This window comes from Vidua chalybeata, chromosome 28, assembly GCF_026979565.1.
Source record: "Vidua chalybeata isolate OUT-0048 chromosome 28, bVidCha1 merged haplotype, whole genome shotgun sequence".
NCBI classification, from domain to species: domain Eukaryota; kingdom Metazoa; phylum Chordata; class Aves; order Passeriformes; family Viduidae; genus Vidua; species Vidua chalybeata.
Genome location: NC_071557.1, coordinates 2,483,479 through 2,499,664, shown reverse-complemented (window position 1 = coordinate 2,499,664; position 16,186 = coordinate 2,483,479). Strand labels below are relative to the sequence as shown.

Genomic DNA, 16,186 nt, shown 5'->3' with positions numbered 1-16,186 from the left:
GAAGATCTCAGCTACAGAGTGAGGGCTTCACTGTGCTGCTTGGCAATGCTAAAACCAAGCAGTAAAGGCTCCATAAAGAATTTAAACCCAACTCAGTGGACTTGAAGGGCAATCCTTTGCAGGATTCTGTCGAGAGCTTTTACTGCTCCTTTGCTGGGGCTTGTGGCTGCAGATTTTTCAGGTTCTTGGTAGACTCTAAACTATTAAAGCCTTGAATCACAACGATTTATCACCCATCAGGGAGCTACATAAAATGTATTTTCCTTCAGAGTGACTATTCTCATAAAAAAAACTAATTTAAAAAGAAAAAAGACAATTAAGAATGTTTTTTAAAAATCTACACTATAGCCCAACTGTACAGGGATCCTTAAACCTAAAAAGTCTGACCCCCAAAAAATTAATGCCACCTGCAAGCTGTAAATACATGTATTTAATTTTTTTTTCCCCAAGTATTTTCTTTGGCTGTTACATTCAGCTGAACAAGGCCTAAAAATTGTCAAACTAAATTCTTGTTTAAGAGTGGAGCTCTAACTACTGCCAGTTTGAGTGAAACACACAGCCAGGTTTAGGGAATATGTTTTATTTATCTTGGCTGCGGCGCGGGGTGGAACATTTTCCATCCCATCCGAACGCAGTCAAAAAGGGGTTGAAATATTGCACAATAAAAGCCATTCATTATATCTGTCTCCTCTGCCTTCTAAAAACAGAGCTGCCTGACCAGCCCCGAAACTGGGCAGGGGGCAGGAAGATGGGAGTCAAGGGGTCACTGGAAATAAACCAAGACTAACACCAGGTTTTTCAGGCCTGGCTTAGGGAATCTGTTCCATGCCCTCATTCCCACAGCACACAGGTTTTTCTGCTCCCCCCTCCCAAGCCTGGCTAAAGTAGTTAATTGCTCTGTTATGCACAATTTACAGGAGTTAATTACTAAACTAATACATTAGGCTGCTTGTCTCCCAGTCACAGGCCCAGCTCCAGCTCCTCCACTGGGACACGTTTCCTCCACTGGACCATTTTCCACTTAAAACATTTTGAATTTACTTCTCATTTAAAAATCATGTTGAAGGAATACCCTACTATTTTTTATTTATTTCCAGTGCTCACTTACCTGTTGGCAGCTTGAAAATGCAATTTCTTCCCCTGCCCGTTTGTGTTCCTGCGTGTTGAAGCCATCCCTGCCATTCTTCAGGGGAATTTCCCCCTTTCTCCATCTCCTTGTCCACAGCTCTAACAATCCTTTGCTGTTTGCTTCCCTGTTCATCACTAAAGTCTCTCCAGGTCTAAGAGTGAGAGGATTCACGGTGAGGAGGAGGAAGAGTCAAGCAAAAACTTTCTAAACATTTCTGAACAACAACTGACCCAGACAAACACACCACACTGACATTTCTAGGCAGCACTCAGGTGTTTCAGCATCTTCTATTGCTCATTAGTCAGGATAAAGTAGAAAAAAATCAGCTGAAAACCAGATTTATTTACAATTATTTTAAAGTGAAATAAATAAAAATGGCACATACAGTTCTTGTTATTTTTCCCCCTGCTTATCAGGTCAGGATGAGAAAACTTTTACTTCTTCAACTTTTCTTAACTCATATGGGAGAAATTTGGTCATCTCATCCCCACTTTTATAACTTATGCGCACCTTAATTAAGGCAAAAGATTGGCATAAAATAATTCCTGGGAAACATTAACACTTTCCCTTGAAAACCTCCTGGAGAATTCAGAGATAAGGATTGTTCTTTGTACCCTGAGCAAAGTGAAGCAGAGACTTTTCCAACAGTGAAATAGCTGCCAGATATCCAGCTCTGAAAATCCATCACCACTGCACTTCACAAAAGTGATGTGTAATGACTCTTACTTATTAACAACATCATAATTACACAGCAGCAAAACAATCAGCCTTTCCAGGCCCCAGCACTTGTCCTCCCTGCCAGTCAGAGCAGCAATTACGTGGCGAGCTGCTAAATGCAATTATTCACCAATCCACACCCAGGGCTGGCTTGTACCCGCTTGAAGTCATTTAAAGTCCACACAAATTAAAGTAGGGAAGTACTTTTAAACACAAATTCATTTTTATAAAAGCCCTCCAAAAAGAGAAGAGCCTCGCTTTGAAAGAGGAATGGCCATGCCATGGATTTATTTAGATGCCACTATAACACATGTTCTGAGCTGGAGCTCAGCACATAAAAATGTTAAACCACTGGAATCTCCTTCAGGCAGAGCTGGAAACCAGAACCACAAACTGAAAGAGTCCTGACACCTCTCTGCTGTCACACACCTTGATTTCATTTCCTACCCCCCACCATGGCCACTAAGACAAGACCCAACTCCAGAAAAGCTGCTGGCACAGGGAGAGGGAAGCTGCTGGTCATTCTGAGGGAAATGTTGATTTTGGAAAAGCAGATGTGACAATGGAATTACAGTGCTGTTCCCAGCCCCTGTGTGACACCACAGGCACCAGGTGTAGGTCCCACAGTTTCAGGAGTGCAGTGAGCTCCTGCTCTGAGGCAGAGCAGGGACTCAGCTGAGATCTGGGTGTTTAAAGCCCCAAGATGCACGGGCGTTGCATGAGGAGCTCTCCCAGTTTCCAGTTCCCCAGCTGAGCCATTCCCCAGCTCCCTGCTCCACCACGGATTCCATCCCAGGTCTGGGCTGTTCAGCAAGCCCCACAGCAGCTCCTGCAATCTCCACAATCAGAAAACACAGCCAGAGCCTCCAGAGGCCATCCTGGCCTATCCCTACCCCAGGAAGGATCATCTGTCATTCCTGACAGGTATTTGTTTAATCTGTTCTTGAAGGCCTCCAGCGATGGAGATTCCACACTTCCCCAGGCCCTGTGTTCCCCTGCATGGCCATTGCTGCTGTGAGAACTTTTCCTTAATGTTTAACAGAGACCTTTTCCTCTGACTAAAACACATTTCTTGTCCTTCTCAGTGCAGATATGGAGAACAGATTACTGCCCCCTACCTCTGCATCTTCTGCACAGCTGAAGACTTGTTCAGTTCCTCTCCAGATTAAGAAAACAAAATATTTTGAGGATAAATTCTATCCAGAGTAGGACAAAATGAACTAAAAAGCACCATAGACACATCTCTTGGAAAGAACTGCAATCTCTTCTTTTCTTGTAGGTTTCCTCACCCTGCCACTGCCATCAAGCATCCACAAATGATTCCTAACAACCCTTTTCCACACAGCTGTGCCAGGAGGAAAATCTAAGCTTTGTTTTCCTCTCCTTACCCTCGTTCTTCTCCTCCCGCCTCCCAGCTGAAATGCACTTAGAGAGCCTCTCAGGGAACCTTGAGGGAGAGCTCCCTGTGCTGCTGGGGCTGGACTCAGGACAGCATCTCACAGAGCGAGCTCTGGGCAGCAGCAGGGATTAACCCCTCTTGTATCAAACACATGAATTTATTGTCTCTTCCTCCAGGACAACTCTTCAATCTCACTCTTCAGTCTGATATTCAGGATGTAACAGCCCCAGTGTCACCCAGTGCTGGATTTGGTACCTCAAGCTGCACAGACAGCTCAAGTACAACATGACTCTGTTCAGACACAAAGTGATTTCCATATGAAACTCACACCTGATTCCAGCCCATCATCATTTCACTTTCCCAGTTTAATTCCAGTTCAGTTGCTGTTTTGTTTTGAACGGTAAAAGGAATAGCTATTTTTACTAATTTTTTAAGCTTTACATTATAAGCTCAGCCAGCCTGATTTTGTCCATGATGTTCTTTTCCAGGTCCCTTCCAAGCAGAAAGCTCAGCCCAGCCTGCCCTCTCCTGGCAGCCAAGCACAGCATCCAACCCAGGAACTTTCCCCAGTCTGCTTCCAAACCTAACCCCAAAAGCAAATCCTCAAGCCAAACATTAAGGCAACTGTTTTTGGAGGGATTTAAGACATGGAGATGTGGCACTTGGGGACATGGTTTATGGGCCACAGGGCAGTGCTGGACTCTGATCTTAAAGCTCTTTTCCAACCCCAATGATTCTGTAACTCAAACAGCACTTAAATAGAGGAGTTTCTTTCAAGTTGCTTTAGGAATTCTTGTCTGGGGAGAAAGAGGTATGAAAATCCAACTGCTCTGGTTGCTTTCAAGCTTTATAAAAGCAGCCAAGTACATAAAGGATTTTATCCCACATCACTCATGGTAAAAACCAGGTCACAGAAGGGACTCTGGTGGACACAAAGCCATTTCCTCCAGGCTGGCACGTGGATCCCTCTGGACTGGAGCACCCCAGGATGAAAAATGAAAGCAGCAGCAAAGCTTGGAGCAGAGCACCTGCAGTCCTCACTCTTTATTCCACTGTTCCAAGCAGAAAGTGCAAACAGGAAGATGACAAGGGCCAACAGGGGATGGACGCAGGACACACACACACAGGGCTGGGAACGACTGGAAATGAAGCACAGCCTTCCTGGTTAGGAATGCCTCTCTCCCCTCAGCCAATTTCATTTGTCAGATACATTTTATACAAATAAAGATCTAAAAGCTTTTTTTTTTCTTTAATGACCACCCTTTACATCAGAGAATCATTCATGAACTCTAACACAAAATCTTACACTAAGGAACTCCACCTCTGCTCATGCCCAAAGCCTTTTCAGAAGATAGAGACAGGTTCCCCGCTTCCTCCTCTTCCCTTTCAAGAAGGGATTCCTTCATTCACTGCAGACAATCTCTTTTTAGTGTATTTTTGCAATCTAGAAGAAAGTATTTGCAGATTTCAACATCAATTTATAGGGAATGATCAAGCATATGGGAAATAAACCCTTGGAGCAATTGTAGCTGGAAGAACACATTTGACTCTGTGGTTTAACTGCTAAAGACAAATTTATCAGAGAGAAGAATTTAATTCTCTTCATTACTTGCCATAACTGTACCAGACCAATGCTCTAAGCCAGTCTGCCACACGATTCAGATCTTCAAGCGTTTTAGGCATCAAGACAAGGAAAAGGAATTCTAAGTTATCCAGAAAATGAATAAGAAAGTGAGGAAATACAAGTGGGAAAGAGAAGAAAACTGCACTTGAGAGACAACACAAGGCTCTAACAAGCACCTTCACTTCAGAAAATCAGAGATGCCTGAAACATCTTTCAATCTTAGCTCAAGAGTTTCTGCTGCTTTCAAGTGGTTTTGGTCACTACTCTTGTCCTTCCCACACACAGAATTTGTGCTTCTCCTCTGGGTGGGAGCCCAGGGCATTTCTTGAGCTGTGGCTTCACAGAGGCTTCTCCTCCTCCACCTCCTGCCAGGACCAGCAGCAAGAGGAGCCGAGTTCTCATTCTCCTTCCCTGGGGCTGGGAAGGGGAGGTTTTGTTCCCTGTGGTGAATATTCTTGGATCCTGCCAGGATGGATATGCTGATGCTTCTCCTGGCTTTGGGAGCAGCTGGGAGGGGAGGCTGCTTGGGAATCTCACAGGGAAGCTGAATCCATGAGAGTCCCTTACTTGCTGCATCCTTGCTCAGCCTCATGCTGCGCCTCACCCTGACCTCAGCACTGGCACTGCTCCTCCTCCTGCAGGCCTGCAGGGATCCCTCCTTCGCCCGGGGGACTGATAAAACTTCTTCCACATCATAAGAGCAAACTGGAAGATCAGCCCCAGTTATTTCCAAGTTTTCAACAGGAGGGAAGTAGAAGGCACTGCTGCTTCTTTTTCTTCTTCTCCTTGCTGGATCATTTCTGACAGAATCCTTTTGAGGACACTTGGCACCCTCCTGTACATCCTGTTGTTCCAGAATTTCCAGCCCACTTAGAAGATTTCCTTGTAATTCTTCCTTTTCTATCAAGGAACTGCTTTCTTTTGCTTCTTTTTCACATGGAGTCTCTTTGCCTTGCTGGAAATAATCAGATGTATCAAAATCACCTTCTGCATCTGGCACAGCATTTGAAAACTGGGGAGATTAAAAAAAAGAAATCTTGATTTTTTTAAAATATAGGCAAGAGGTAATCCATAAAAACCTGGTTTCAAACAGCTGAACTGGCCACTGTTCTCCTTACCACGTTAGTCTCCGAAATCCCAACACCTGACAGGGAATCCTGCAGGCCAGAATCTGTTTCAGTGTGAGGCCAAACTTGGGTTGCTTGAGAAGCAGAGAATACTGGAATGGCCAGGGTTGGAAGAGACCTTGAAGATCATCCCATTCCACCCCCTGTCATGGGCCCAGGCTGCTCAGAGGCTCAGCTGAGTTCTGAATGCCCAAAACCTCCTTCCAAGGATGGCCTCCAGGCTGCCTGACCCCCAACTTAACCACTCCCAGTGCTTTCCCCCCAAACATCACCTCTGTGATCCCTCAGCCCAGCAGTTACCTCAGGAGCAGACTCCAGGCTCCCTGGCACCTCAGAGTGTCCAGGCACAGAGCTGGTGGCTGCTGCCTCCTCCAGTAGCCCAGGGCCTGGGCACACAGCAGCTGCATGGAACCCCCTTGCACGCATCCTTGCAGCCTGAGGCTCCTGGGCAGTGTCCCTGCAGGCATCCCTGCATTTGGGATCACCCCAGCTTGCACCCTCTGAAGGAGAGCAAGCACGTGGTTAATTGACTGAGTGCACAAAATCTTCCATGTACTACAAGAAAAGCTTCATCATCATTTACTGCATATATAAATTATTTTACTTATTTACCTATATAAAAATAACCTTCTAAACAACCATTCCAGATAAGCAGTGGGGAGCAAACCCAACAGAAAGCTCTGCACATCCCTTAACTCTTCATGCCCAACTCATCAGCTTAAAGACTAGGAAAATAGCAGTACCCAAAGTAAGGAGGTGGATCTTTTGTCAGATTTACACTGGAGTCCAACAAGAACTGAATTTATCAGCTGGACATTATTAATTTATTAGACCCTCCAGACCCTGCTATTACAGAAGCAATTAAAAGTAAAAATTTCTATTTTGTTTAATTGTTGAAATAAATGAACAGAAAGAGCAAAGCAAAACAAAACTAAAACCCAAATCACCTGTAAAAAGTGCATCTGCCTTTGGTGAGTTTGGAGACGACACAGAAGAGAAAACCTCTGGAATTTCAGGGATAGGGCTGAGCAGGGGTTTCTTAGAAGCAATTTCTCTTTCCCCATACAAAGATTTCTTCACTTTTTTCTTTCTTCTTTTCCCATAGCTTGGGTGTTTTGTTTTCTGAAAAGATTGAGATGGAGAATAAAGCACTGTGAAATTTTAATCATCCTCTATAATATTTTTCAGTAAGTGACCCCATTACTGGATTTTGATGGATAACAACTGTTTCCCCTAAAAGGAAGGTTCCACTTCTTCTGCCAGCTACAGAATAATCTAGAAACTCAAAAGCAAAAAAGAATTACTTTTCTAACATGCAAGGCTTCGGTAAGGGAAGAACCACAAACTCATTTGTTGGCCCTCAAGTCTGAAAAGTCGCACACAAACACCTCTCTCCAAAAAGCTCCGTTTGGCCCTACAAGAATTCAAGCCCTCAAGTCAGGAAGGAAAAGGGATGGGGTAGGAAATGCAGGAAAACACGATGGGGATAAAGAAGAAAATATTGGCAGCAACAGGAAGATCAAAATAATCCTCTAAGACACAAGGAGAGACACATGGAGAGTGAAATAAATAAAAATAAAGGCAGAATTCAGCAACTGCAGTGGCTGACACTCACCTGGGTCTTCTTGGGAGCAGCTGTGGTTGGATTCTTCTGTCTCTGAATCTTGCTCCTTCTTGGATTTTTAGTGTCTTTGTCATTATCAGTGTTTGGCATTTGGTGTTCAGTATCAGTGTCTTTGTCATTATCAGTGGCTCCTGTGCTGCTGCCATCAGCGTCCTGTGCCACAGCCCTGCACTGCTGGAGAACAGGATTTGGGGTGGTTGGGGGCACCTGCTGAGTCCAATAGGCACAGGAATCAAATGGAATTAATCTCTTATCACCTCATTAGGGGTTGGCACAACTGGGAATTAAATATTACAGACTCATTTCCCACAGTACAATCCAGTCCTGTTTGTATTAGAATGAAAATACAGTAAATTTTCATCTTCAGTTATTTAAGAAAATGGGTTACTTTTTTTATATTCCTCTATTTCTTGCCTTCCCCTCCCACCAGAGCTGTCCAACACTGAAGTCTGAAAGCACTTCTTGTACAATCAATCCTGTGCCTTGAAATTCCAGCAACCAAAATATTTTGTCAGATTATTTGGAAAAGCTCCTGGAAAATTCAATAGAAATTGTCCATTTAAAGTATCAGGCTGTGTCACTATAGGACACGAGAAAACACGACACACGCCTCTGCTCTTGGGATGGTAAAAGGAGAAGGTTTGATTTCTGACTCCAACATTTATAGCTTTCCAGAGATGACAGTGGATTGGAGGGTGAAAGTGCCACCTCTCCAATGACACTGGACAAACTACCAGTCCATCAAATTTCTCCTCCTCTATGAAGGAATGCAAAACAATAATTTATTTACAGAAAGTTGTGTGAGAAAGTTTGCTACAAGAATGTAAACTCAGAAGGCTTTAGAAAATCTTAAAAAATCAGGATGACAAGGCTGTATTTTTAACAACTGGAAAATCACTTTTACTGAAAAATCTCATTTCCTCAAGGCACTAACAGGAGGCATTTCCATATACCTGGATAAGGATAATCCTCATAACCTGAGGCCAGGAAAACTTTAAGCATCAAGAAGGATAAAAGAACAATTCTGCCTGAAGAAGTTCAAATAAACAAAATAAATTTCATCACCAAGGAAACTCACCTTCCTTTTAGTAGAAGAACGAGTTGTTATTTCAGGTTTGTCAGTCTCTGCTACTATAAATGAAAAAAAAGGATTTTTAATCAGTTTCAATGCTAGTTAATCACATTTTGAGGAAATTATCTACGTAATTTCTGACATTATGCATTTCAGCCACTTTAGTCTTGAGTAGAAACTTAATCTTGAGGACTATCAAACATGGCAAGATAAAAATTCTACGTTTCTCTACAAAATAGAGGAAAACTCAGCTTGGGAGGATTTGGTAACAATAATTAGAACATCCAAAGCTTTCAAGAAATAAATATGCACAACCCACTTTCAATTCTTTCGTTGTTGGTTGCTGTTTAAAAGTCATCAAAATTACAGTGTCAGAATAAAGACTCTAAAAAAAAATTACTTTAAGCAGTAAAATTTTCACAGAAGGATATGCCAAGTTTAAATAAGATCCAGTTAACCTAAAGCTCAGGTAAACTCTGCAGCTACTGCAAGGAGCTTCAGAAGAAAACCTTTCAATTTAAATGCTAGCATTCAAGTTTTAGCACAATTGAAATATATCCCCTGTATTAAAAAAATTACAAACAGAAAAATAAACCAAAACCCTCAACTCTCAGTTTTCAGGTACTAAAAGATTCATTATCTATTGATAAAAACCCAAGTTGGGGTTACCTTCTGCAATTTCAACAGATGAAGGGGCTTCTGCAGCAACAGAACCTTCCAGGAATTCTGGGAGAGGCTCAACACCTTCCTTCAAACAAGAAATGACATTTCTTAGCAATAAATTACAGCAGATATTTGATGGACCTTGTCCATCAGTGTTTGTAGACAAAGTGGTTTTATTTTGTTTCCTTAAAGAAGACACCTTTGTTCTGTGTGGCAAACACAGCAGCAAAATACAAGAAAAAGTGAAGGGGAAAACATTTCAAGGTCCAGAAACCTTCTAAAACAGCTCTCCAGGCCTAAGTGCTGTTCACAATTCCTAAAAACTCAGCTTCTCAATGTGATTCTGTAACTCCAAGCAGACTCTACCTTTATATTTCAGCAATTTCTTTGCAAAACCCAGCAGGCTAGGGGGGAAAATGAACCAAGAATTGACCATTGACAGGGAATAGAGACCAAGAAACTCACATCACCCCAACCAAAATCCAGGAGGGGCAAAGGCTCCTCGGAGAGGCCTGGCCTTGCCCAGGGGCTCTGCCCCAGGGGACGCCCCGGGGAGGCTCCTCTGCGTAGGGGAGTATTGGCAGGCAGGCTTTGGTCAAAGATTTCAGGGCTCAGATCTTCCCCAAAAGTCACTTTTTTCTTCTTTGGTGTTTTGGAGCTCTGACTGTTAGTTCTCTCTGTTGGAATAAAATGAAACAAACAGTTGAGTGAAGGGGAACTGGCACAGAGCAGAGGTTTTGCAAGAGATTTAAATATTCTCCTAAAAATCACCACCCAAACAATCAGCAAAACACCATCTTTACATGGACCGTGAGGCCAGCCAGGATTTTCACTCTGGATTTATTAAAAATCAAGGAAGAAAAACTAAAAATTACTACCTGTTCCCCAAGTTTCAGTTTAAAAGTATAAAACTCCTTTTAAAACCAGGAGTTCTATTCTGGTGGTCAAGTCTTTCTGAAGTTTTGAGGTGGGATTTTTTTTGATAGACTTTCTTTTCCTTGGCAATCTTGTTTTCCATGTCATCAGCAGGATGCCACAAGGAGGTCATTCAGTGGTGATTAACACCAATAACCAGACTTAGCAAAGAGGCAAAAACCTTATCACCACAATATTTTACTTATTTAAAAAAGAAATAAAGAAAGCCAAGAGATTTTTTTTTTCTTAGAAAGGGGAATCTGACCTGTTTGCAATGTTTCAAAGGCTTTTACACAATTGGGGACTGCAGCAGATTCATCTTCTCCTCTGTCAATATCACTGTTTAAGTATTCCTGTCAAATTTAAGATACAGTTCAATAAAATTTAATTAAAATATTGTCCTCTAAGCAGCATTTAATAATCAGTTCTTTTGTTTAACCAAGCCTCCTTGTTTGCTGCATGAATAAAACTCAAAAACATTCATTTCATGGAATCATGGAATGGTTCAGGTGGGAAGGGAGCTTAAAATGATCCAGTGCCACCCCTGCCACAGGCAGGGACACCTCCCACTATCCCAGGTTGCTCCAAGCCCTATCCAGCCTGGCCAGGAACACTGCCAGGGATGGGGCAGCCACAGCTTTTCTGGGAATTCCATCCCCCAACCCCACCCTCCCAGGGAACAATTCCTTCCCAGAATCCCATCTAACCCTGGCCTTTGTCAGTTTGAAGCCATTCCCTGTGTCCTGGCACTCCAGACCTTTGTAAAGTCTCTATTTTTCCTGTCACCCCTTCAGGTCCTGAAGGTGCAACTGGGTCCCCCCGATCCTCTCCCAACTTGAGAGCTCCAAGCAAAGCTCCCAAGATGACCAAGCAGCATGAAATCATTTCCAAACCATTCCCAAGCCACAGCAATCAGTCACCAAAGCACCTTTATGCTCATCCTTAGTGCAAGCACTGAATCAGCCTTGGGGCTGTGGGGGAGCTCCTTGGCTGGGGTTTTCTTCAGGATGGGTCTCAGCAGGGAGCTGCTCTGGGAGAGGTCAGTGCTGGGAGTGGTCCCAGGGGCTTGGCTTCCACCTAGCATTGCCAGGCTCACATCCTCCACAGCCCCAGCCTTCCTTGTGCCGAGGTCTGCAACAGCATCACCAGTGCCACCGTGCTCGCACCTGTGAGCTGCAGAGCAAGCAGAGCTGTCACACTGAAGTGTTACAGGAAAAGTGACAAAACTTCAGTACTAAAAGCATGAGGATAAAAGCACACACATCTCCACAGATCCTGTGCAGAAACACCCCACAAAAATCCACCGGCTGTAAATTCTGGCTCTTTCTGTGCCAAATGTACATTTGCTATTTTCCGAAATTTATAGAACATACTAAAAAGAAGCATTGCATGAATAAAAAGTTATATCAGGTTTCTACTGCATCCTAAATTGTAGACAAGATAACAAACGTCAGTTGAAACATTTCCTGACAAATATTCCGGTATTTTTATTCCCTAATGAGAGTTTAACAAAGATTATAACAGTGCTGCATTCTCTTACCATGGCCTGTTTCCAGGGTATCTCCAGTTGCAACAGTGTCCACGGATTTAATAGGATTTTGCTGCTCATAAACCCATTCCTAAAGAAAGAGTTACAGGATTTTTACAACAGCACAAACTATGGGGGGTTTTAATCCCACAGATCAAGGATTTCAGAGTTTTTTTCCATCATCCACTATTTCAGCTGAACTTATTTTCCCAAAACACCCAGGGAAATGCTTAGAATATGCTTAATTCATTAAATGCTTAGCAGGATTACACATGGCAAATGAAGAAATTGTCTGTTTTAATGTCTAACTTAGAGGTTTCTCCCCAGTTCAAAGCACCTTTGCAGCAGCAGGGTCAGGGACAGTCACAGCTCGGTGTGGGGACAAGATGCTGCAGATCCTGAGCTCACTCCTGCTGCTCTTGCTCCTGTTTTCACCTAAATTTTCTTTCAAAGCAGCTCCTCTGTTGCCCAACATAAACTTTTCACTCCACTGCTCCAGGTTTGGCTCTGTTTTAGAAGGTGCTTTGTTCTGAGCTGCATCAATTAAAAATAAAACAGAACGCAAACAAATCACAAAGACAAACTTCAGGTTTTTCAATTAATTCTTTTTGTATTTCTTCACCAAGAGGTGCAAAAAGTCAGGAAATGTTCTAGGCAGAGAGAAGAACACGTTTTTTAGATCTACTTTGAAAATAACATTACCAACCTTCAAAACAAAGTAAGAGATTCTTTTCATATAATTGTTAAGATCAGCAATAAAAGAGAAGTAAAATGAAAACCATTCTCTGTTTCATGGAAAAAAATGCAAAACCATTAATGCTTAGTGAGAAATCCATCAAAGAGTACAAATCTAGGAACTAAAACTCAGGAAAGAGACCCAAAAATAGGAGTTTTCAGAGAAACCACTAATCAGGGTCCATTAAGATGTTTTAAGCAAACAAAACAAACCTCAAACCAAGCACAAACACCTGTGCCAAGCCTTATAAAGGAAGATTATTTTGTTTTATAAGAAGTATTTCTAGTTTCCTACTTTTAGCCTAAGGGAAGAGCTGATATTTAAGGTTGTGACCAGGATATTTAATCAACTTACAGGAACCTCCTTCCTGGGAAGGCTCCCCCAGGTGTGAGGGCCCAGCCTCCCCCTCAGCTTCTTGCAGGGATTCAAAGGAGGCTTGGAAAGCATCGATTTTGTCCTTCAGCGACCTCACATTTGCAGGTTTAAAAGGACTGATCTGCCAAAAACAAAATTAATCCCATCAGGCATTTCTTCCCTCACCATTTGACCTTTAATGTTTTGTATTTGCACTTTGACATAAAATACAAATAATCTAGCATTTAATCTGGCTGCAATTATATCTGTACAGTACAAAATAATGAAAAAAAAGGAACTTTACCCAGAAATCTGGTACATTTTATTGCATTTAATTTGTTCCTCTAGTCTAGAATTTGCTTTCTGACAGCCCAGGATAGTTCAAGTTATGAACAAACCTGATTAAACAAGTCACTCATGCTTGAAATTGACTTCACTTGGAGCCAGCAACAGTTTAATTACCCAAAAACCAAGTGCAGTAAACAACGGAAAGCAACAAGAATTAAAATTTATCAGCAAGCTCAACATGGAGAAGAAATTCCAGCCTCTATGCAGTGCAAACAAAACCTGGAACATTCCCTTGTCCTGAAGTCAGGTGACCAAGGGACAACAGCAAATTAATGCCATGGTTATCCCTTTTGCTGGATTCTTCCCAAGACTCATCTCCCCTTCTCCCAGCACTAGGTGGTTCCTGGGGGAATGCAAGTTCCCCATCAGATATTTGGGAAGGACTCTCACCTGGGTGAAAGCTTCTTTCTGTCTGCTGCTCCTCTGCTGGGCCAGGTACCGGATCAGGGTGTTGTTTTCTGGTGATCCCCTCAATCCAATGGTTGATCTTCTCCTAAATTTTAATGAAGTTGGGGAGGGCCCTGTAAAGGGGACGAGAGGTTAAAAAGAAAAACAAAGCACAAAACCACAAAAATGGTTTGTAACACCTAAAGCTTTAAAATGGTATTTTTTAATCTTTTTTAAGGTTGATTAATGCTACTTATTCTAAGATCCAAAATTACCTGCTTAGCTTCAGAAACCTCCCTGAGCACATCAAATAATCACAAACCAAGTCTGCTTTTTAGCTTTTCAATTGTTTGTTAGTGTGTACAAATACTTGCAGATTTTGTCTTGCAATTCCCTGGTGAAACTCAAGACACTTCAATAACTGAAGAGAGATACACAGGGAGCATTTAACGGTGTTGGATATGCCCTGTCCAGTTAAATGGCATAATTATCTTATCCGTGGGATGTCCTATAAAGATGTTGCAACAACAGCCTCTCAGAGAGTGCTCCTGGGCACATCCAAACTCTGATCACCTGAACCTGCCCTAAATGAGAGCCTCTGGAATGAGGCTGGACTAAAGGAGCTGGAGAAGCCCCTCTGAGAAGGACAAAAGTCATCTGGCACCCCAGCCTCACCCATGGGTCGTGTTCCAAAACCTTCCTGAGTGATCCCAAACTCAGCATTTATCACAGCAGCAGAATCAACAGGTTTTTTCCTCTGTTCAGACAGTCCAAAATCAGGCTTTCCTTCCACTTTGTCCCCCTCAGGAGTGGAGAAGTCATTTCCCAAGGGAACAGCTCGGCTGCTGGACAAATCCTCCTTGGAGTGCAAAGGCAAGGGGGGTTTGCTGAGCACATCCCCCCCGAGTGGCCCAGAGCAGCCCCCAGGGAGCTGCCAGCCCTCATCAGCCCCCTGGGGGTGACACAGCTTCTCCTCGGGGCCTCTGGGGCATTTCAGGGCACGTTTTGGTGACCATGTCTGTTTCCCATCAGTGAAATTCTCCTTCTTGGATGGTCTGATGACTTTGGACTTGGTCACTTTGCAGCTCTTCTGGGCTCTTGATGGAGGGAAAGAGGCCTCTTCCTTCTGTTCAGGACAACCACTCTCATTTTCTTTGACTTTCAGGGGAGTTTTAGATCCTCTGAACATTGTTTGGGACTTATTTGAAGGAACATCCACTCAGCCTTTGCTGCTGTAATTACAGATTCCTATTAAAAAGAAAAAAAAAAATCTTATTACTTACTAAGGGCAAGAGCTCACTACCATACTCAAGCTTCTCCCAGATCCACATTTTTCCTGGACAAGGTGTTTAATAGTGGGATGGGAAGGGAAATTTATTCCCCAAAACCTGCAGGGAAAGGACACAAGGGGCAGGGACCAGAAAGAAAAACACAGAGCAATAAAAATGTGCATTATAAACAGGCACAGGAGTGGCTCAGGGTAAGGAGCCACAAGGCTGTGATTTCACTCTATCAAACTCCAGATTCATATAAAATACGTGTATAAAATATGTTGTATAAAATACAACAATCACAATCACACTGCAACTGTTTTGCTCCAAGTGTTACAATAAATATCAGCAGTTTAATACTACTTTTAATAGCACTAACTAGTAGCAGCAGAAAGAGAATGCAAGTTCTGGAAAGAAATCAGCAGAAGAAACAACACTAGTAATATATATATATATATATTTTTTTTACTACCACTAGCTTCTAAGTAGAAACTTTAAAAAGCGAGGGTTTTTTTTTTTTGCAGTTAGTTTCTTGAAGTTAATGACGTACAACTCAATAACGTGACTCTGAAACTTCGCTTCTGCAAATACGTGCACTTTTAGAAACAGAATTACCAAAATTAATCCGCTTTACAACGCCTGGGCAACCGTCTTCTTTCTTATTCTTTCTTTTTCTGCTCTCAGGACCCAGCGGAGACCGATGGCTGCAGTCACAGCCACCGGCCGAGGAGGGGAGAACACCCAAGCCGGGGCTCCCCCGGTCTGTACCGCCCCGGGGCACTCGCACCCCGCAGACCCAGAGCGCAGCCCGGGCATGCCCGGGTACCCCCGCGCCCTCCCGGCCGCCCCCCGAGCGCTCCCCGCTCCCGTTCCCCGCCGAGCCGCCCTCACCTCGGCCCCGCGCCCGGCCCGCCTCACGCTTCAAACCGCGCCACGCCCCTGCGGATCCCTCCGCGCCCCCGCCCCTCCGCCCAGCCCAGCGCCCGCCGCAGCCTCCCCGGCCCCAGCAGCACCGCAGGGAGGGCGGGTCACGGCGGCGACCCCTCGCCGCTGCTCTGCCCCGGGGGTCCGCGCGGCTGGCGGGGGACAGGGGGAACTCTTTGATTGAGCGGAGAGATCGCGGGCCGTTGGGACGCAGCACCGCTGTGGTACGGGAGGAAAAAATAAAATGATTAAATTAATTCATTCAACGGCCCGCGCGCACGTGACGGGCGACAACCAATCACAGAAGGCTTATGCAAATCTGGATGCTTCTTCTGGTCGCGATTGGCTGCCGCCCCGGCTTTGTCCCG

At 43.7% G+C, this 16,186-nt stretch overlaps 1 protein-coding gene across 9 annotated transcripts; it reads right to left on the bottom strand.

The window, feature by feature from the left end:
• Window positions 1-4,259: 4,259 nt before the first annotated feature.
• Window positions 4,260-15,818, bottom strand: CDCA2 (cell division cycle associated 2). 9 transcript variants are annotated; one of them, XM_053966522.1, is made up of 15 exons: window positions 15,786-15,818; window positions 14,299-14,871; window positions 13,627-13,757; window positions 12,889-13,030; window positions 12,136-12,332; window positions 11,811-11,889; window positions 11,199-11,443; window positions 10,536-10,623; window positions 9,821-10,032; window positions 9,362-9,440; window positions 8,699-8,751; window positions 7,612-7,830; window positions 6,944-7,118; window positions 6,297-6,496; window positions 4,260-5,881 (listed from the first exon to the last, which is right to left on the bottom strand). In XM_053966522.1, exons 2-15 carry the CDS (start codon window positions 14,810-14,812, stop codon window positions 5,048-5,050), a joined length of 3,168 nt encoding a protein of 1,055 aa, XP_053822497.1. In that variant the 5' UTR covers window positions 14,813-14,871; window positions 15,786-15,818; the 3' UTR covers window positions 4,260-5,047. The 9 variants fall into 9 exon arrangements, with proteins under 9 accessions (XP_053822497.1, XP_053822496.1, XP_053822505.1 ...); XM_053966521.1 differs by lacking the exon at window positions 15,786-15,818 and adding an exon at window positions 15,510-15,730; XM_053966530.1 differs by lacking the exon at window positions 15,786-15,818 and adding an exon at window positions 15,510-15,730 and having other exon boundaries at window positions 4,260-5,824.
• Between the last annotated feature and the right edge of the window lie 368 nt (window positions 15,819-16,186).